At 48.3% G+C, this 22,802-nt stretch overlaps 1 protein-coding gene across 1 annotated transcript in view; it reads right to left on the bottom strand.

The window, feature by feature from the left end:
• Positions 1 to 22,802, bottom strand: part of CFAP47 (cilia and flagella associated protein 47) — a 3,369,192-nt gene that overhangs the window by 3,159,304 nt on the left and 187,086 nt on the right. The window contains exon 7 of the mRNA XM_069639370.1: positions 5,315 to 5,439. Within this exon, the coding sequence (XP_069495471.1) occupies positions 5,315 to 5,439 (125 nt within the window). The remainder of the gene's footprint in view (positions 1 to 5,314; positions 5,440 to 22,802) is intronic.

The following is a 22,802-nucleotide window of genomic DNA, read 5'->3' as shown; positions in this document are numbered from 1 at the left end:
CTTTTCTTGCTCCTCGCTATATAGCTGTTCTCGCCTCAGCCTATCTTTCCTTCTTATCCTTTCGTCCCTTAACTCCTTTTCCTTCTCCTCCCTTCTCAGTGCCTCATCGGACTTCTCTTTAGGTCTCATATCATCACTTCCTTTTCCATGAAGTTTCAGCAATATCTGTCCTCCCATCCATTCGTCTTTTGTGAATTTTATCTCATCAGTTCTGTCTTCACTTCCTTTCCATTTCTTTCCCTCTCTCTCCTTATCGAGAGATGCACTTGTCTGTGCCTGATCCTTCCTCTCATCATCGCGTCTCCTTGTCCCTCGGGACTGCAGAGGTAAGATTCTTATCCTGATCCTTCCCTTTATTTTCGTCACTACTGTACGTAGGTGACTCATATGTGGGGTTGCTATACCCCGTGGCTGCCTTGGGCTCTTAATGGGTAGAGTCCCTCAGGCTTACTTCCCTCAGTTTCTGTTTCAGGCGGGGCAAGTGGCACGTTAGACATCTCACCCCCCTCCGTGCATACGTTTAATATCCAGTCAGCAGGTGGCTCTTCTTCCTTCGACTGTTCGAACATTTTCCAAAGTTCTACAACGCAAGGCTTTTCTCTAGTTTTTTGCCTGTATATGTAGCATGCAAGTAAGTTTTCATATGCTGTAAGACGGCTTTAGATAAAGACCCATTTTGTGGCCACGGCATAAACATCTTGTTGGCAGTACCCTTAACCCACTCGGTGCTATATTTCTTAAGCTTGGGTGCATGTTTCTGCAGTTGTTTACATAAGTATGCTAATGGAGTAATGTCTTCCATGCTTAAATCTGTTTCTGACAATATTTTTATGCACTTCAACTCTCCCAACAATATGAGTGAGCACCAAATACCGCAAGCTCCAATACAATCTTTTCCCACCAAAACTTTTGTATCACCAATTTACTCAAGAACATCAATTTTTGTGCGATTCCCTCTCAACTATAGAATTGTGTAAAATCCTTACTTAGTTTCAAACAAAAAAGACAAAATTCCTTACATGTGACATACAACAGACACTTGACAGACTAGACAGACATCAGCTGGACACAAATATCTCTGCCTCTAATTTGTACCCGACATGGGGTTTAAACAAACCCCTTTTACGACGTCTTTAAACGTGGTAGTAGCTAGTCGCCCCCTATTATGTGGGCTCCGAGTTCACGTTTCTTCTGACCACTGTATTAAAGTGCAAGAATAAGGCGTATCCTCTCTTCTCGGGTGTCAACCCCAGTATCTTCTCGGGTGTCTACCCCGGTATTCAGTTATTCTCGAGTCATATATATATATATATATATATATATATACATACATACATACACACACTTCTCTACTTCTGACTATTTTGTTTTTCTCCACCTCCCTCCGTTACCTTTTCCCTTACTTGTTCTAATGCCTAATGACATTTGCCAAAGCATTCAATTTGTGTTTCACTCACCGCTCGCATGGTTCCTCTCTGGATCCTCTGCCGCCGTTACCGCCTCCTTTAGTCTTTCGCCTGTTCCACTGCCCGTAGGAATGGAAGGGTTTATGTTATTAAACGGGTCCCTTCAGACACACTGCAGTTTTTGGATAGATTTAAACTATCATTGTCCACGGGAAGCTTCACAGTCTACTCGGCCAAATGACGCAGGACTCGTGATATTGCTGAAGACCTATAGTTACTTCGTGTCGACGGTCAATAGGTGTCTAATTTTAATCAATAATCGATGGTCAGCAACCATTCTCTGCTACCAAGTGTACAAGAGGGAGGCGTGACCTCCGACAGGCCCATGGGATCAGAGCTCACCCTCGAGTACTTTAAGACAAGATAGCTGTACCTTGAGGTGGTTGGAGTGCGGGATTCTCTTACTCCAACACCAATCAATAAGGACAACTCAATGGTTTGGCAAAGGGAAGTCTGTTTAATGACAAGTACAAAAAACGGGGAAACAATAGGAAATCATTAGTGATGCGATTGCCCGTCTCGTTTCAACTTCCCAATTCTTCATTCAGACAGCAATAGTTATAGCAATTTCTCGTCATCATTGACGTGTAAAACTCAAATGTTTGTCATGCAATTCTATTGGTTAAAAAAGACAACTTAAGTATAGGTACTTTCTGTATATGGTAACGGAGTGTGGGGATTGGATAACTTATCGGGTGGGCATCTAAGCTCATCCCTCTACATTACTCGTGCAAGACGTCACTAAAAGTACGACGTCTCATTGGTTCTACTAGCTATAGGACCCTTTTTTTGGTCTATTGTGACTGGGTCGGTTACACCCCTAGGCATAAATCTCCAGTTTAATTAGCAGCATGCAGAATGATCACCCAGGTGCGGTATGCCCCAAGATTCACCCTGCCTCCCTTCCATCAATCAGTACTTTAGGGCTATGTGTCAATTAGTTGGTCGAGGTTGGCCACAAAACTGTAGCTTCTTATCAGGAAAGGTTATGGCATCCTCTGGGTTTGGGTGACATCAGACGTTGGTACCTCTCCGTGCTTGGCTGGTCACGTGTCAGTGCACCGTAGAGCTGCTTCATTTTCCTTCTATTTGCGCATTCGATTCTCCCTTCAGCCTTGCCACCTGCCTGGGCCTCCTTATCTCGACCTTCACGAGGCAGGCTGCTATGCTCTTAAGTTTCGATTCTTCGAAGTTGCCACTCTGCTCCCTTACTTGGGTGACCTCGAATTCCCAGGCATGAGCTGCTTCTTGCTAAGTTTCGATTCCACTCTTTCATCTGGCTTTGTGCTGGTAGATGAATCCTGGCCTGTTTGACCCCTACCATCCTGGGCTTAATTCTGCTTTTGTAAAATGGATTTGTATAATGTGCTTCTTTGAGTTCTTTGAGGTAGATATATAGTTGACGCTTACCGCTCTATTCTTCTACTAAGCGTAGCAAGCAGTACCGTTTCCTTAGCTTCTTGCATTACAGACGTTAGCCAGTTGTATTTTTCATCCTGCTTTATGGTTACGTTTCTTTATATTTCAACATTGTCTCTTCTTTTAAGTCCATTACATCTTTATTCATATCATTTCATCTTTGTGTGTCATCCTTTGGTTATTTGGTTCATCTGTATATCTGTGCGGGCCATTGTGTTGTCACCATTCGCCTTCGATTAAGGCCCTTTGGGTCTCTTCGGGGACAGTTTGTAAGTAGTCTTCATTTCGTGTCAGCTGCTGGTACGGTTGTCTCAATGGGTACCGTACTGCCCATCGTTGTCTGGTTATTCAACAGGTATTGCTCTTCTGATGGGCACTAGGCAGAGCCCTAGTGTTGCTCTCTGTTGATTTATTTGCTCCTCATACGTCACATATCTCGGCGAGTATGTTCCTGGTATTTCGCAATGGGTGGCTGGAGTGCAGGCCATATTTGGGACCTCCTCTACAGTGTGATTTCCAATTCAAAGTATTTAAAACTTCCATTCTCATTCGAAGTGTGCACTGTTGCTCATATTATAGCTTATGTTTGATAGGATCCTTTACATATTGCTCCCATAGAGGTTTATATCAATTTAAGGACTTTTTGCACACTTTTCATTGGTTTTTTTGCTCAGCCATTTTTCGGGTGTCATTTTAAAAGTGTAAAATTTCCAATACGTTTTTCTCTCTTGTTTGTGGAGGGAAGATTGTATTCAAATCCTGTATACTGTTCTATATTCCTGAATACCTGCTGCATCCTTACATCTGTGTAGAATTGTTCATTTGTGAATTAAGAACTTTTCAGGGGGAAATCTTAACTTAAATCTTTTCAACAAGCCAAAACTGTTCTTTTCCCTGTGTTTTATATTCTGTGTTGCTAAAAAGTGAATTCAACTGCATTACTTACTTTCTTATTTGTATTGTCACCACATTGATGACCCTGTGAAGAGGGGATGGCCGACCCCTCTCAACCTGGGGCAGGAGCCTACCAGGGTGTTTTCCAGAACCTGTCCTGCCGAGAGGCGGGGTGATGGAGTCAGGATGACTCCATTCTGTGTTACCTCAAACGTGCCCGGTTACAATTGAGGAATACGACAGCCAATCACCCCTTGCATACCTTATTCTGTGCAGGACAGTGTTTTCTCTCTTCCATTTCAGAGCTACCAAGTCCAGAATCCCTTGCTGTGAAAGAAAGAAGTTCCAATACACTGGCAAGGAATTCAGCGATGAAGACCATGTAGACAAAGCATTTCATGCTGAGGACCGGAAATCAGGATGCTCCGTTACAGATTACAAACACAAATTGACCATTACTGTACCGGTCAGCGATAGCAAAGCTCCAGCGGACCAATGCTTGAAAAGGGAGTGAGGCTTGTAGGGCTCTTCATGGTTTCCCACCTGTGTAACACACAGAGGGAGAAAGATAGAAACGTTTGTTCCCTTTAGAAACTCACCTCAGCAAGTACGACTTTAGATAGTAGAGGTTACCGAGCTCCAGGGAAAATCTAGGGGATTAGGAAAGTTTGGTCTAGGGTGGTGGGAGACCACAGAGAGACACGAGAGATAAAAGGGATGTCCCTTAGTTTGACCCCCCTTGAAATTCTTTATAGAAAACATTGAACCATCTTTGTGAGTTGGTGTGTTCTGGAGGCCATCTGTGACAATATTCTGTGTTAGGCAGGTACAAAGAACACAGTGTGAGGATTCTTATAACATTGGTAGCTGTATCCCAGAGTAATCTAAACCAAGACATTTAAGAGCAAATTGCTAGATTAATGATGTATACCAGACTGCTTTAATACGAATATCCTTTATTGGTTCCAGGTCTGTTTTGCCGGCTTTTGCTTTGACGCCTTTGCTGTAAAATGTAGCCTTGCTGCCCACCCAGTCCAACCATGTCCTACACAGAGAAAGGGAGGGGGCCCCCCCCCCCACTTCACTCATACCCTGCATACCTCCTTATTTTCAAACTTCGTCACAAACTGCACACCCACACTTGCCTGGCTCTCACAGCCCCGTCGCAGCCCACCTCTTCCTGTAGTTGCTACACTGTTGCCTCTTCCTCCAGTCACCTCTTTGCTGACACACCCACCTTCATTCCAACTGCCTGCTCACCTCTTGACCCGGATGCCACAGCACACCTGCACCACCTTTGCAGCACGATAAGGATCCACCATGCACCAGCATCATGATAAAGGTTTGCACGGCAAACATGGCACAGCCAAGACAATTTACCCTTTTTATTTATTACAAAAATTCAAAGCTCTATGTAAAACATTTCTTGCAAGTCGACTCTCCCTTCAACAATTTCACCTATCTATTGGAGCAATTTTTTACTAAAAGACTATCACAGTGGCCGCTTGACAAATGAAGATTTGCAGTTTGCTTACGCCTGTTGTCTGTGCCTTCGGGGGGCTGGAAAACATCTGTACTGCCAGCTGGCTCAAATCTCATAAACAGAGCATAATCCTTCCTGGGTGGATGTCCATCCATCATGATCTCGTCATCAATTTGTCTGTAAAAAGAAAAAAAAACACGATAATTTAATATACAATCCATAATATGGTACCTTACTTAGAAAAAGAGCATTTTGTATTTAGCAATTACATTGGACATTTTGTTTTTAGATTCTTCTACAAACCCAAACTATAGAAGGCCATCACACAATGGTAAATAAGGCATACACACTGAAGCTGTGATGATTTTAAGATAATCAGGAATGTACGATTGTATTTATTTTTTAGTTTTATCTAGTGCGCACTGGTTCCCAAAAGGCATCAGTATGCTGCATAGCAAAAGAAGTGACAGTAAAACATGAGCGTCAAATGAGGCCAAAACAACAGTTTGCCTAACAGGTTTATTAGGACCACATGCCTTTGGTAGGATAGGACGAGAAAGCTCCGGATCATGTAGTAATTTAACAAAACAGCTTGTATGCCCTGAGTGTAGTTTTAGGATGACCACTCTTGGCGAGTACTGCGATTCGATTTCCCAGATTACAAGCAAGGAATTTATGCTAAAAGTGGGGCGAATAGCGGAGCCCATAATGCAAAGTAGGGCTGTTTTGGGTCATAGAAAGGGGATGAGAGGGCAAGGGGTGTTCTCAGAATAACAACCAGAGGTTCTACTATCAAGGGATATCAAAACGAAAAAACAAATTGATTGACAGCATGTGAGTAACTCCAACATACAAGTTGAGTTGTAGAGATTAACTGGAAATAGCAGAATAAACAGAACCCAAAGTCTTGTAATGGACTACCTTCCAAGTACCATATTTACCTGTAGCAGTTCAAACCCCCATAGAATCTTCAAACCAGCCTATATTCTAAGATACTAGAACAGACCCTATAGCACGCCACAATCAATGTCCTGGAGTGAAACAAGTGCTCTATTAAGACAAGAAAGAAATCTTAATTCCAACAAAGGTGTTGCCAAAACATTCAGTAAATGGTTACAAGTAGCAGGGGTCAGCGCAGAGGCAAAGTAACAGATCAGGAGGCGGGGCACGGTTAGGGTGAGTGAACCCTTACAGTTGACATCCAATTGTGCAAACACCAAATTTGTTAGAAGATGGGGGTGTGCTCTACAACAAAAGGGACAGCAGTTAAGGGGGAGGTGGGGGGAATTAGTACCAAAGGTTTAGATAAGTCAAGGGAAGAACGTTCGACCACCAAGGTGTTTCTATGGTCTCATTTCATGTTCAGCATTGGGGTAGTCTTTTAGTGAAAACGCAAGTTCAGTGAGGTATAAATGCACAAACTTATCTAGGAGAATCATTAAAAAGGCATGAAGGTGGCCACCAGGGGGCGCACAGGCAATGGCTGCCTGAGTGCGGAGCTCCCGCTGTAGCTGGGCTTTGGCAAGGGATTGAGCCCCCCCCCCCAGAGCCCCCCTGGCGGGCCCACTCCAACGATTCCACTGCCCCCCCCCCCCCGAGCACCTCCTGGGCGAAGGAGCGGCCTTCGAGACCCCCGGGAGACGGAGGATCCGGACCCGGGACTCCCCACACCGGGTGAGGAGCACGGCTTGGAAGGCCGCGGAGCAGGAGGAGAGGCAGACCCTTCCCCCATAGCCCGGCCCGCCCTCCCCCCCCCTCGACTACCCTTCTCCCCGACCAGAGGCGGGGAACGGGTCGGCATCGGCCCGGGGACACCGCCGCGGTCCGGGGGACGCTCCCCCACCTCACCGCGCGCTTCTCCCCGGCCCGGCTGGTCACGTCCGGGAGGCTCGCCCCCGAGGAGAAGACGGCGTGACCCGCCCGGGGGCCTGAGGCGGGCTCTGGGGACCGGCGCCACCCCCCCCTGCCCACGAGGTGTGATCGAGGCAGACGGCGTGGGCCGGGGCTGGAGGCCCCCCCCCCTCCCCCCTGGATCTTCGGACGCAGGCGGCCACAGCCCAACGGCAGAGGTGAGGCAGCAGAGCCGGGGGAGGCCCGGGGACCGCTCCCCGCGGGCGTGCGGACCCCTGGAGCATGCCGGAGGCACGGCCCCCCCACCCCCTCCAACACAATAACACCAACGGACAAGGGGTCACTTGGGTGTGAGGCCCCTGCTGGTCACAGGCGGGGCGTGTGCCCGCCCGGGGGTGCCCCTCCACCCCCACCCCCAGGAGGGGGAATCAAAAGGGAAGAGGGGAAAGGGGGGGGGGGGAAGAAAGAGAAAAAGGGAAAAAAGAGAAAAAAAGAGGAGAAAGAGAAAAGAAGGAAAAGAAAGGGGAAAAAAAAAAACAAGTAAGAAGAGAAGAGAGAAGAAAGAAACAAAACAAAAAGGACACGGACAAACAGCCAGGCCACCACTGGTCCCGGAACGCCCTTCCCCCCCCCCCCTGCTGACTCAAAGATATCCTCGACACTAGTGTAACAAAAGTGACGAATGTCACAATGATCTTACAATTTAAACAACTGGCAGGTTACCCCAAGGACTCACCGTTAGCTCTCTTCTTGTCCTGTGACTGACACATTCTAGCAGGGGAAGACTCTCCTTGCTCCAGGCGGGGAGATGAAAGTGAAAGCCTCCCAAGTACCTCTTCCCCTTCCCGGATAAACCAGGTAAGAGAAGAAGTCCCCGGGAAACCCTCTGGGGAAGAAAACCCTGTGCCGATGGTAGCGGTAAGATGTCTTCAGGTTTCAGGTGGAGATTCCGGTGAAGTCCGGAGGACGCTTGTCTTGAAAGAGAAAGAGACTGGTAAGTACAGGCAGGTAAGTGGAAAAATGGATATATGAGATATATAGGTATGGTGATTACCCTTAAACGGGAATGAAATGTGGGTAAAGGTGCCAGCCAGAGACTTCAGAGGACTTCTGAGAAAGTAAGGAAGGTTTTGATGAGAACAAGTAAGATAACTAAAACGGAATAGTGAAAAGCCACTGGGAAGTCTTTACCTGAGAGGAATGGAGGGCGGAGCTAGGAGTTGTTTCGATAGAACAGAGTTTAGCACGGGCGGTCTCAATACCGGGGTAACATAAGCCTGTAGCTATACGAAGTAAAAGAGATCAGTAAGTCGGGAAAGGAAGAGAAAGCGGGCATTTGATATGTCGGAGAATTCCGAAATAAGCTTACCGCCCTCCGAAACGAGACCGGTAGGCAAACTTTGGTGAGAAGGAGATGGAGTCCGTGGAATCGGGAGACAGAGAGGCAGTGGAAAATGCACTGAAATTCAGACAGAGCAGAACAGTTTAGAATGTTGAAAGGTAGTGTTTTAGCAAGCCGTATCAGGATTCCTAGATGCGAACTTACGTAGCGTTGTTGAAGCAGAGTAGCAACGCAATTGTGTGCTGATCACAGGAACAGATATACCTACACTCGGGTAGGGAGACAGCACTTCCTGGAAACCGAGTCGTGCAGAATCTAGACCCGCAACTCCAGTTACGGCGGCCATCTTACTAGGAAAAATGGCCGCCACCTGTCGTCCAACGATCCATCGATGCCACAAGGACCACCGCCTTCGAAGGGGCGTGACAACTAGCCCTACGGGCTACAGGGCTCCCGACGTCCTTCCAAGGTGTATCCAGCAAAGGCCCCGACCCCCCACGAGGAGTTTGGATGGGGTGCGAGGCCCCCACCAGGTGACGGTGGGGCGTGTGCCCGCCCCCCCCCTACAACGTGCAACACTCTACAACCCCGGCTGGTGCCGGCCCAGGACGGGTTTGCCCCGTTGGGCGGTCCCTTGGTCCCGGGGGCCCCCCCGCAGACGTCCCCAGGAGAACGGCCTCACCCCCCCGCCAGGGACATTGAGGCCCAGACAGTGGACTACGGGAAGACACCCGACGAGCTGGCGGGAGTCCTTGCAGGTATTTCGCTTCCAGGAGGGCAAAAAAGGCGACGAAGGTACAAGTCGGAAAAGAACCATGGCCCAGTCGGAAGACTCAGCCCCCTCCTCCTCAGCCATGGAAAGGGGCTTCGCCTCAATCTTACAAGAAATCAGAGACATGCGCACCGACATTGCACAGAAGTTTGAAAAAATTGACCAAAGGGTGGAATATATCGAAGACAGATTGCACCAGGTCGAGATGCAGCAAACAACCTCGGCACCCCAAGAGATTCAACTCAACATGAGGCTAGAAGCCCTCGAAAAGAGGGACGAGGAGAGCCCGCCAGATGAATGATTTTGAAAACAGGGAGAGGAGGAACAACCTCAGGATTTTCGGAGTGCCCGAAATGGAGGGGGAAACGGAGAGGGACGTCACCAGAGCGGTGCGGGACATCATCACTCTCCTGTTTGCGGAGGAGATGACTACAGAGCCTACGTTCGACAGAGTGCACAGGGCGGGGGGCAGAGCGGGGGGCCCCCGTTTGATCCTGCCCCGATTCCACTACTACTCCGAAAAGACTAAAGTGCTGGAGGAGGCCAGGAAGGCCCGAGAAATCACCTATAATAATCCCAGATTTCCATATACCAGGACCTCTCCGCATACACATTGGCTAAGCGGAGAATGTGCCGCCCCCTCACGCAGCTGCTAAAGGATAAAGGGATACGCTACAGATGGGGCTATCCCTTCTCCCTGACATTCGAATACATGGGCCAAAGATCGACCCTGATTACAGAAGGAGACATCCGTGGTGCGATCCAGGAATACGTGGTGGACACGAGCCCCCGGAGGGGCCCATCGGGCCCAGGGGGAGGCGGACCCGGTGACCACGGCCCGTCGAGGGACAGGAGAAAGAGAACCGGGACGTGCAAATTCAGGAAAATGAACACCCCATCGCCAGCAAAAGAAGGCGGGCGGAACGATTCCGAGGACTGAGAACGGACTCGACCTGTTATGATCCAAAACGGCACTCGGAGGAGTCGGAGGTTCACTCTTTGACTGCATCCCCACGAACAGCAAGTATATGGGTCTCATAAAAAGGAATGCAGCCGTGGGAGGGTTGGGGGGGCTCAAGAGGAATAGCTTCATGGGCGATTAGCCTGGCCGCAGGGGGCAGGCTGGTGGTTCGGCCAAAAGCCAGTGCTGGCAGAACTATTTGGCTGGACGCCGGGGAGGTGGGGGTACACGAAAGTTGAGGGGGTTCAGTTTGGAGTTGGGGTTGGGGGGTAGTTGGGGTTTCATTTCATGCCCGCCTGGGTGGGAAGGGTGGGGGGAAGAGGGGAGTTCAGAGCACAATTCAAGGAGCATTCGGGAATGAGCATCACTGAGTTGTTGATCATGAGGGAAGATTTCTTAAATTATGGCTGAGGGTCTGCCTGCCCTGGGTGTGGGCTCCCTCAATGTTCGGGGCTTAAATTCTCCCACAAAAATATCCCTGGTTAGTAGGGAGTTCCGAAGAGCCAAGCTCGACATCCTCTTCTTGCAAGGGACCCACTGGCCTCTGGGGAAGGAACCCAAATTGAGGGGAGGTGGGATCGGGGAGGTCTTCAGCGCTTCCCACAAGGGCAAGAAACGAGGAGTGGTTATACTACTAGCTAGAGGAGTCAACTTCGAAAAAAGAAACCATACTGAAAGACCCGGGGGGCCGATACCTGCTAGTCCGGGGAACCCTGCAGGGGGCCCCACTCACCCTGGCGATCATCTACGGTCCAAACGAAGGCCAAGCTCAGTCCTGGGAGGAGATGAGGGATAAACTAAAGCTGTTTGTTCACGGCACGGTGGTGGTGGGTGGGGATTTTAATATGGTCCTGGACCCAATCCGGGACAGGAAAAGAACAGGCCCCCAGATCCCTAGGGCAGCAGACGAAATCATGGCCCGAACTTTCCAGAGGGTCAATTTGGAATTAGGCTTGGTAGACACGATCCCAACCCCCAGATCCGAGACCCCCTCCTTTACGTACTATTCAGCAATCCACACATCGTTTTCCAGAATAGATTACATCTTGGTGGACGAATCCCTGTTCCCATCTATATCTGGCTACAGGGTTGAGCCGGTCCCCTGGTCTGACCACGACCTAGTCAGGATTACGATAGCGAGGGAAGGGCTGAGTGACCGCGGGGGGAGATGGAAGTGCAATGACTTTCTACTAAAAGATGAGGTACTAGCGCAGGAGATATTAGAGGCCATCACTGAATTCTTTGAGTTTAACGACAATGGGGAGGTAGGACTACACACCCTTTGGGACGCCTTCAAGGCCACCTTGCGAGGAGTCCTGATCAAAATAGGAGCACGAGAAAAGAGGGTAAGGGCCGTCCAGGAAAGGCGCCTGAGGGAGAAAATTGCCCAATTTCAACCAGGGGGCTCCCCTGCAGAGCCCCTAGATGACGACAGGATGGCCGCCCTCGCCGACTACAGGCTCCAGTTGAAGGAACTCCTCCTCCAAAAAACCGAAAGAAGTCTCCAGCTGGTCAGACAGAGGTACTATGAGAAGGGGGACAGGGCGGACAGGATCTTAGCCTGGAAGCTGCGAGAGGTCCAGAGGAGTAAAATGGTGAGAGCAGTTAAAAATGAGGAGGGGAAATTAGGCCATGATGCATCCCACATAGGAGAGGCATTCCGCAGATATTATGAAAAACTATACTCGTCCGAATATAATGGGGATGAGGAGGAAATCGAGGGGTTCCTAGATTCTATACAGATCCCAGCCCTTTCCAGGGAAATGGCGGTGGGGCTGGAGGCCCCGGTGACCGAGGATGAGGTGGAGCGAGTGATTAGCGGCATGAAGGGGGGTAACTCACCGGGTGAGGATGGCTACTCAGTAGCCTTCTACAAAAGGTTCTGTTCTACCCAGGCCCTGTATCTGTTAAAGGTGTTCAACGCAGTGCTGGAGGGAGGCTTTCTCCCGGACTCCATGATGGAGGCGATCATAGTGGTGCTCCCCAAGGACGGTAGGGACCCCTCGGAGTGTACCTCCTACCGCCCGATTTCTCTGTTGAATACTGACGTGAAGATCCTGGCCAAGGTGATTGGGAGGCGGATAGAGGGGGTCCTGCCGAAGCTAGTCCACGGAGACCAAGTGGGTTTCATAGGGGGTCGTCAGGGCTCAGACAACATTCGAAAAACTATAGATTTGATCCACCATGCACAGAGGGCGGACCTTAACGCGAGCGTCCTATCCTTGGACTCTGAAAAGGCGTTCGACAGGGTCGAATGGAGATTTATGGCACTCACCCTCCAGAGAATGGGCTTTGGGCCTCAAATCCGGGACTGGGTGGCTGCACTATACAGGGCCCCGAAGGCTAGGGTTCAGGTGAACGGCAGGCTATCGGATCCGTTCTCCCTCTCGCGGGGAACCAGGCGGGGATGTCCGCTTTCCCCCTTAATTTACGCTCTTGCAATGGAGCCCCTGGCCATCGCAATCAGAGCTCAGAGATATCAAGGGGATCAAGAGAGGTGAGGTGGAATTTAAGCTATCCCTGTTCGCAGATGATATCCTGGCCTACCTGGTAGACCCGCGGCTTTCGCTCCCCCCCCTCTTGTCTCTGATGGCCACATTTGGGCGCTTCTCAGGGCTCAAAATTAACGCATCCAAATCGGTCCTCCTCCCCATGAGAACACTAGACCCAGGTTTGGACTCCCTGGACAGGTTGGAGGGGATAACAGTGGGGAAAGCCGCCATCCGATACCTAGGTGTTCTCCTCCCCAGGGACCTTTCCAATCTTGCCCCTATTAATTACGACCCCGTGATGGTGGGGATCACGGCAGACCTGAGGAGATGGGGCTCCATGATCCTGTCCTGGTACGGCCGCATGACGGCAGTCAAGATGAACATTCTTCCACGGTTGTTGTATCTCTTTACCTCTCTTCCCGCGGTCGTCCCTGACCAGACCTTCAGGGTCCTCCAAAATGCGGTCCGCGAGTTTATATGGCAGGGTAGGACACAGAGAACCGCAAAAACTGTCCTGACTTTACCCAGGGAGGAGGGAGGGTTTGGGTTGCCAGATTTCCAACTCTACTATCGCGCCGCCCAGTTACGTGTCCTCCTGGAGCATATGAAAGAGGGGCTGGGCACATACTGGTCCTATCTGGAAGACATGGATACCCATCCACTAAAGGTCCGGGACCTTTTATGGGCCCCGCGAAAATTTATCCCGAACAGACTGAAGTCCCACCCGACATTAGGCGTTCTATGGGCAATCTGGCGGGAGGGCCCCCAGACAGCACACTTAACGTCATGGCCGTCCCCAATGTCCTCTCTATGGAGCCAACCCCTCAAGCTGGGCAGCAGGGGGTTCCGCTGTGCACAGTCCTGGTCCGACTCGGGGATGGAATGGGCAGGGCAGATGTTCAGGGAGGGAGAATTCCTAACGTACGAGGAATTGAGGGACGCTCTTGGTCAGGGGTCACTATCCATCTTCGAATATCTCCGCTTGAAGGGCATCCTATGTGACCAGGCCTGGGGCCAAGACTTGAAGAGACAACTGCCCCCCCCCCCCTTTGAGAAATTTCTTGATACAGCGTCTTCTAGGAAGGGGGCGGTTTCAGGGGTGTATAAAATTTTGAACACTGTCAATTTGGGGGAGAGGAGGTGGTTCCGCTCTTTTTGGGGAACGAGTTGGCAGGGGAAGAGATCTCGGAGAACGCCTGGTCCAGGATCTTTAAAATAGCCTTCCACGGGAATTTATTTACCGCGGATATGGAACATAATCTTAAAATCCTCCAGGGATGGCACAGAGACCCTGCAAAGTTGTCAAAAATGTTCCCAGGTGTTTCCCCAGCATGCCCAAGGGGTTGCGACCAGGTTGGTTCGAGGGCACACATGTGGTGGCACTGCCCGAAGGTACAGGTATATTGGGAGGAGGTAAGGTGCTGGATCGCTGAAATCTCGGAGGAAGTGCTCCCCCTGAACCCTCTGACCATGCTGCTGGGCCTCCCCCCAGAGGATACGGACACAATGAGGTACCCTAGAATGTGGGAAACAATGCTACGAGCGGGCAGGGTCGCCCTCGCCCAAAAGTGGAAGAGCCCAGAAACTCCCTCCAAGGTGGAATGGCTACAGAAGGTCAAAAACATGTTCTTGATGGACAAACTGACGGCAATGGTGAACAATGACTCGGCCTCCTTCCAAGCGAACTGGTACGGGGTGCAACAGATTTGGGGATGGTATGTCCATTGATCCGTATCAAGGAACTGGGAAGGGTGTGGGTGCCCAGGGCCCGGGAACCGGCAGACGGAAAACAGCCTAACTAGAAGTCAACGCTCAAGCTCGCTTCCAAGCTCCAGACTAAGAAAGCTCGTTTTTCAAAGCCCCGATGTTTGTTTTTTTTTTTTTTTTTTCTTCTTCTTCTTAGGGGGGTGGGATTGCATTGGGGTGGTGGGGGTAGGAGGGCGGTGGCCCGTGGGCCTGTTTCTTGATTTCATGTGAATGCGTTTGGTGCCCCAAAGTTTGTTTATGAAAATGTTAATAAAACCAAAGTTTAAAAAAAAAGGCATGAAGATGGCATTCATTGTGGCTGTGCGGGTCCATTTATGCGCTAGGCTGGAGAACGCCTATAATGATTATGCATTTGAGATTTGTATAACAGGTAAAAACAAATTAATAAAAAAGTAGGTGCTAGCACAGGTAAGTATCAGGCGCAGCAAATAGGCCTCAAAGCTTGCATTCTTAGTTGGAGAAAACCCATTCTTTGTTAACGTGTTCAGTAGTTGCAAATGCTAGAAGCACATTAAAAATTGACACGCTCCAAGGATAACACAGTGAGAAACGAGCAGCCTCAGATACATTCAGGGTCAGGAAGCAAAGCTCATGGTGCCCGAAAAAAGTGAAAGCACGTTTTATAATGCAGCAAATTATTATACAACAACTGGTCTACTGACCGTTTCAAAAGGCCTCATGGCGGTATCAAATTACCCATTAGCACATCCAGGCCAAGGTCCAGAGTTGTCGAAACGAAACATTATAGTGGTACGTTTTCAATGGTTCAAGGCTTTTCTAGCATCATGATCGAAGGTATTCCCATGAGAAAAGGTTGGAGCTGGCTGGCGGCAGATGAATAAAGATCAGCTGGTCAGCTCAATGACTCAATGTTTGGCACTGGGGATGTGGGAAATAAGGGTTGGTTTGTGACGTCATAGAAGTAGTTGTGGGTAGTGAGGTGAATTTCAATGTGCCCAAGCATTGATGTGTAATGTATGTACTTCTATAGCGTAATTACGTTGTCCCACCAATTAGCTTTGCAAAGAGGGCTAACATAATGTTGCAAAATGTCTAAATGCCAATTAGATTGTGTTATTGTAAAAGAGTGCCCTAGGGGGGTATTCTTTGACATCGCTTTTCAAGCAGTTCTGTTCCGCCATTCTGTATGAAACTTGCTTTCCCAGTTGTGTCTGGAGTCTGATTAAAGTGTGTTACTTCTTGCATGGTGTACGCTCCTTTTTGGAGTACTTTAGTAATATTTTTTGGTGAGTTCCCAAGCGACCCCAAGTACATTTTCATGGTTTGACTTATTGTACATTAGTATTCAAAGGGAAGAATGTTCACTTCTTTGCTTGTGAAAATGAATGGTTTTGCACAAATTACCATTATTAAGCCTTGTGCCCACCTTGTAGCATGTCCAGGCATGTATGGGAACCACAGAATGGATCAGAACATCTTACCATTAGGGGTGACCTGTTGTAATTCGATTACATTCTTGCAACAGTGTTATTCACTGCATGCTGCCCTAGGGCTTATCAGAATGCATAAAAAGAAAGTGAAAAGAGGAACACTTCAGAGCAGCCAGAGGCACTGAAACTGCTCTCCTGAAAACCCGTGAAGATCTGCTCTCTAACCTTGAAACTAGTTCTCCCTCTGTCCTCACTCTCCTCGACCTAACCTCTTGCACCAACCTTCCCAGATTCAACTTGGGTCCTTCCTTTCCACCACATATCTGTCCACATGTGGTGTTCCCCAGGGCTCAATCCCCTCCCCTGGCATGTCAATGTCTACCTAGCCCCTTTGGCACTCCTGATCTGTACCTTTTCCTCTAACTTTCAGTGTTATGCGGATGACACGCAGCTCTGTGTTCCGGCTGCCCTTGGCCCCATCCTCCTCCTCATTCATGCCCGACTGTCTATCCACTATTCAGGCATGGTGCGCCTATAATGATCTCTGCCTTAATGCCAGCAAGATGGAGGTCCTTCTCATTGGGACCCCTGCTCCTGCTTTTCCCCTCTCACTCTGGCCAGCCTCCCTGGGTTCTCTGCCCTCACCCTCTTGTGAGGCAAAAAACCTTGGGGTCATCTTCGACTCCACTCTCTCCACACATCACAGACCTTGCCAGAAAGGCCCATTTCCAGCTGCACCTCCTTAGAGGTATTCTCCCTTTCCTCACCTACCCCCAAAAGCTCTCCAGAGCCCTGGTTCTCTCTAGGCTGACGTACTGTAACAGCCTCTTTCTCAATCTGCCTAACTCTACTCTTCACCCTCTACAACTCATCCAGAACAGGACCACAAGACTTCTCTTTGACCTCAAGCCCAAGGACCCCATCTCTGTGGCCCTGAAATCCCTCCACTGGCTCCCGGTGGATGCAAGGATCAAGATCAAGACCCTCTGCAGCGTCTACAAGGCATTTTGGGGCTGGGGCCCTTGCCATCTCCAACTCTCTCTTCCAAAATACCATCCTACTAGAGCCCTCCGCTCGTCTACTTCTGATTCTCTGAGGGCGAATCTTTTCTCCAAGCAGATTGGGGGGTGGCTCTCTCTTCTCTGCAGGTGCCTCTCTCTGGAATGGCCTCCCTGACTCTCTGGTTTTGAGTCAGATCTCCTTAAGTTCCTGAAGCTCCTTAAGACCTCTTTTTCTCCTCTTCTTTCGCTCTTCCTCTCCCCTGCCAACCTTACACTCTCCTGCACCGTTCTGATGACTGGCTGCTTGGTGTTCCTCAGAGTCTTTCAGGACACCAGTCCACCGCACCCCATGGCCTGTCGGTCTGAACTTGCCTACTGGCCTTCCTGCACTGTTGCCTGGCCTCCCCCTGGCACTGCCGGGTTGTAATTCACACTGGAATTCTAGCCTTCCTTGCACTTAACTCAAGGCCCTGCTGCTCTGGGTGCACTTCTCCCCATACCCTTTCCCCTGCATGTCTTGTCTGCAGACTTGCATAATCTAAATGATACTAGGCCTAGTAAGATTGCTGGTCTTGTCCGCAATTGTTCCCCATCCATTGCCTGGTTGCGCCTTGAAACACTTGTGTATAGGCACATTATAAATAGATCAACATAAAGGGATGGACATTACTTGGGGTTAAAGGAAAACTGAGGTCATGGACAGGATGGACCTGCTCTAGCATCAATGGTTGGCTCTTGCCAATAGACAACAGTTTTGAGAGACTGACAAAAATAAGGTGGCTTTCTATAGTCAGACTGCTACATTATTTTACAGTTTGCCATCTCACATTTAGATATTTCAGGGATCAAAATTGCAGGTTGCAATTTAGCTTTTGCTTGTAGCCCAGAAGAGTATCTTTAGCTTGACACAAAAAACAATCAGCAGCTACTTCTGACTTCTCGGGCAAACTGGTGCTGTAGGACATATCCATGTGACATTAACGCTGTGCGTTTGAGAGTTTGTATATAGAAGCATTAGAACGCATCTATAGACCATTAGAAGCATAAAGGGTCATATGTACGTGGACAAAAGTAGGTTTATATCTCCTATGGAAGTTAGCAAGTGTACTCTACATACCAGTGGCACATTCCGCCTTCATCAAATCTTCATTTTGATGCCTGCATTTGCCCCTTAATCCTCTTACGTGAGCTGGTATACCCTTGTGGTATCCTTCACTCTTAAGCAGCAGATTTGACAATAAGAGAACTAAATTACAAACCTACCACAGCACTTTGCCTTGACATACTTGACCATCGTAAATGCAAAATGATGTTATCCTGGATGGGATTTGTCCGGTTTAAAGGCAACGACATTCAAGAATGTGCTTACTGCTCAGTACCCGCATAAGTGTTTTGATATCATGCCTCGATACATGGTTTTACAGCATTTGAACAGCCAAGGATGCTGGGATACTGTGTTGGCACCATCATCGGCTCAGAATGCCAGATGACATAAAAGAACCGGGCAACATAACATTTATACTCTGGATTGTGTGAGGAATCGGAGGGCGCCCTCACTTTCCCCCCCCCCCCCCAATACATCCTCCTCCCAGGTGGCCAAGGAAAGGCAGTCACTTTTGGATCCTGGCCCTGGGGATGGATATGCGAAGGAGGATCACCTGGGTGGAGGAGACTTGGGATGTGGGGATGAGTGGGGATGAGGCACCCTTAGGTGGGACACGTACTCCCAATTTCCCTTTTAAAAGGAGTCAAATGTCCCCCAGGCTTTTATAGGGTATTACCAATCCCTTCCCTACTTTGCCAGAAAACCATCTGCCACTATACACCAATCTGGTACTGAGGTGAGGAAGAGACAACCTAGAACCATAGATCCTTCCTTTATTAACTCAGACATACACAAACACCACTCTGGGATGAGGAAGAGTGATGCGGAGAACCAACACAGTAATGCAGTTAAAGAACATTGTCTGCACCCGAGGCCAAAGGGGCGGTATAAATGGCCCTCTCAGGTGAAGCTAATGAGATCGCCAGTGGAACACTTGCAGGAGGAGCCGGAGGTGAAGGCAAGAAGACGCATGCCGGAAGCACCAAGGAGCTGCTGTGTCATTGCAATGGAAGCGGATTATGGTGGTCTCCAGTGGTGGGGTTGGTCTGCCGAGGAGGACTCCCTCTGCGTTAAGCCAAGGCCGGCGGAGACCCTGGAAGAAGGTGTGCCGAGCCGGGAGCAGCGACAGCCACAGAGAGCCTGCCGACGTAGAGAACAGCATTCGGAGACAGCGTACCCACTGAGTCAAAGCAGGCTGAATGAATCCTGGACACAGTGGTGGTAACCGTCTGCTTTATGCAGGTGTGATCACTCGCAAGTGACCGTGTAGGCAATCGAGATGCTGGTCCAGCATATAATAGATGATTGATAACTGCGATAGCCTGAAGGCTGAAAGAAATGAAAGGATTTTGTGAACACTGAATTGTAAATGAAATTAAACTGACAAGGCCAAGGGAGGGCCAGGAAGGCAGTGAACTTTGAAAGTGTTAATAAGCCCGTGAACAGGGTGCAAATTCCCAGCAGGAGAGTAAGCTGGGAATTCGAGGTGGCTTTATTTAAGTGACTGATTGGAAGAAAATTAACCCAAAAAAAATTGAATACCAAACCAAGAGAAAGCAAAAATACCACTTGGTATGAAAGCAGTGGGTGATATTCCCCAATACAAGAGGAACTGTGACTTGTGTAAACTGAAGCAAACAATCATTGGCAGGAGTTATAATAATAAGCAACTGGATCATTTGAAAGATTAAGCAGTGGACAAAAGCTTTGATAAGATTTGTTAATCTAACAAGTACTAAGAAAGCTGCAAGAGGGTAAGTCCAATACCACTGTTAAGCTGAAGCAGTGGCACTTAACTGTGGAAAAGAAGCAAGTAAGGTGTGTCAGTTGCATGACCTGTAATGGGTTGAGCGTGTGGTCCAACAAATTAGCATAGACCGAGTACACCCAACCAAAGCAAAAGCCACTTAACCCATCTACAAGTTTGTAATTGAAGGTCAAGGAAAGTTTGTGTATTTTGAACTTATGGAACTGAACTTTGTGATATTGGTGAAAGATACAAGACAAAAAAGCTGGGAAGGATCCCAAGGAATTGTGTTGTTTTGGAACATTGAAAGACTTGAAAGCTTGGGAAGGGAGAATCCTTTTCCAACCAAGAGCTGGAAGCTCTGAACGTTTGTTTGAACACTTCTCCTTTTGATGCGGACATCCCTGCACATTTTGTACAAGTAGATGTGAGGGCAAGTGTAGGTTTTGGACACAGACAGACATTTACTTTCGACTTCCTGACACAGACTACCATTAGTTTCAGTTAGGTAGGGGAATCCCACCTTAGTATAGGGCACGTTAGGCCTTTTCCCAACCTTATTTCGATAATAAAGGTTTGTAGCCCAAACTGTACTTAGTTGTCTGTGTCTACTTTCTGATGCCTTCACAAATGCCTGCAATTCTAAGAGCTGTGTGCACAGAGTGAACCAGTGAGAACCAGTGAGACCACAATATTAAACTGTTAACTGATTGGCCTTCACTTCAGGCAAAACATTTTGTTGGACCTCTGATTTACCTTCGGTTCTGAAATGACCCTGGGGGTAGTGGGGCCTTTAAAATATTTGCGAAAGCACCTGTGATTGTTCAAAAGAGAACACAAATATTAGTTTAGTAGAAACAAAGTGAACTTTGTGATGAATCTGATGTGTCATCACTCCTTTGCCAGAGGTAACCTCTCCCCATGTGGCCAGGGAATGGCAGCCACTACCTAATCCAGAACCTGGGGGCGGCTATTTGAGGGAGGCTGACATGGGCGGAGGCAACCCTCAAGAGACTGATATGACATCATTGTTTGAGATTATGGTATCCCCTTTTTTCTTAGGAAGAAACCTGCGCCATTCCCCATGCCTTATTGCCATGTTGTCATATCTCCCCTCACCGACCTAGGAAGGATCCTGAAAACGCGTTACTTAACTCCACATATAAAAGTTATGAAGAAATTACTTTTTTTTTTAAATCACTAGGCACACTTTTTCAGGCTCTGCATATTCAACAAGAACTGAATTGCCTTTTAATATCATTGAGAACGCTTTGCCAGACTTCAAATATAAGTTATCAGAAACAGACTACCATTACCATAAGTCCAAGAATACTGGGACGAAAAAGATGTACTGAGTAATAAGGATCACTGGAAGTCAAGAGCACATGCTGCGCTCTAGCGGTAGGAGGAACAAACCTGAAGCTGGGAAATTTAAACCGATGAAGCAGCTGACAAGCGAACGCTGCCTGGAGAACGCTGCTTTTCTCTGCTCTGTCGAGAGACCATGGGGCTAGAAGGTAGTCTGTGGTACCAACTGGCTCACCAACACAGAAGCAGGGATAAGATTGAATAGGAGGCTATGCGGCGAGGACACCACAAGCAGATGCAAGGCTTCTGGGCGTCCACGGGTACTAGGAAGCAACCTCCACTTTACGTAAGGCCGGGAAGACCCAGAATAGGTGAGCTGGACACAGGAGACAACGGCAAGCCAAAAACTTGCAGAAACAGCGAGACAGGGCAGAGCACTGTAGGGCCACCACAGGCTTGCAGAGGAAGAACCAACATATTCCAACAAGAACTGGTGAGTGCACACGAGCGAAGCAGGGACACCGGGCGTATACGCAATGCTGTCAAAATCGAAAAAAATTCTAAATGAAGTACATGAGGAAGAACGAGTAAATAAATATCTTATAAAATGGTCAAATGGAATGAGGCTGTCAGGTTTGTGAGTGTATGCAGTACATCTGTGAGAGAACCCCTGGCAGGATAGTATTTTATTTGTTTATATAGTGCCAGCAGCTCACAAGCATCAGGGCGGTGACATATACACGTAGGGACAAAACATATATAATCACAGGACAAGGTATACCAGGCAACTGCAAGTTTGGTTATAAGAGAAAGCCTTGGTAGGGAAGCACAACTGTCAAGGACAAGCTGAACAGTGTATATGAAATACATCACCGCAAGAGGTCCCGAGAAGGACATATCAGGACTAGCAAAAGGCTGTACTACACCAGAGACCAGAGGAGTGAAAGCCTGACAAGGAAGTACACCAGGTATACTAACAAGATAAAGAACAACAGCCAGGTTGTTTTATGTACCTGTTGGGTTGTTGATCAAGATATTCTTAAATATAAAAAACAGAGAGAAGAAAAATCCAGGGGAAGGGAATCACCCTCTGGAACAAGGAACTGTATCCTTCTGGAACTTTTGGGTTCCAGATTTCCATTTTGAACATCTGTACACTACTAAAGGCCAAATACATTTTCCCTTTTCACCTTGATTTTTATGGTGCGAGGGCCAGAATAGTACTTTGGACACAGGACTGTTGTGCTTTGGACATTCTGCAATTGACAGAGCCCTAGTTTCAGTTTTAGGTAGGGAAACACCACTTACAGCAGAGACAGAGGTATTTTCCAACCCCCTTTTATGTTATTAAAAGTCTTGGATGAAAACCATGAACCCCTTTTGTCCAAGTCTCATTCATGGCTCCTAGCAACTTACAAAGTATTTACAAACAATGGACAGATAAAAAGGTATGCCCCCCCACACACCAGAATCAAGCATGTACTGAGAAAGACTAGGTGGCAAACTTTATTCATTCACGTATATGTTGTAAAAGGCTTGGCTGTATTGGTAACATATGTGGAAATTCTGTGGGGACAAATAAAAAAACCTCTCATAAGGCAAGAACCAAGAAGTAGCCAGTTCTTCAATATGGGCTGCATGGAGGACATCAAGCAAAAGCCCCCCCTACAACTATGAAAGGCTACTCAGATGGTTTTAGGCTGAGCCAAGGAGGATTGGGCGGTGTGCACTTAAGTGTAATCTAGTGCACCCAAGCAACTGTAGGATGGTCTTGTGCTGGCCTGAAAACTACTCATCACCCTG

This window comes from Ambystoma mexicanum, chromosome 7q (genome assembly GCF_040938575.1).
Source record: "Ambystoma mexicanum isolate Mex_15411 chromosome 7q, UKY_AmexF1_1, whole genome shotgun sequence".
In the NCBI taxonomy this organism is placed as follows: domain Eukaryota; kingdom Metazoa; phylum Chordata; class Amphibia; order Caudata; family Ambystomatidae; genus Ambystoma; species Ambystoma mexicanum.
This window is presented reverse-complemented; position numbering and strand designations above follow the sequence as displayed.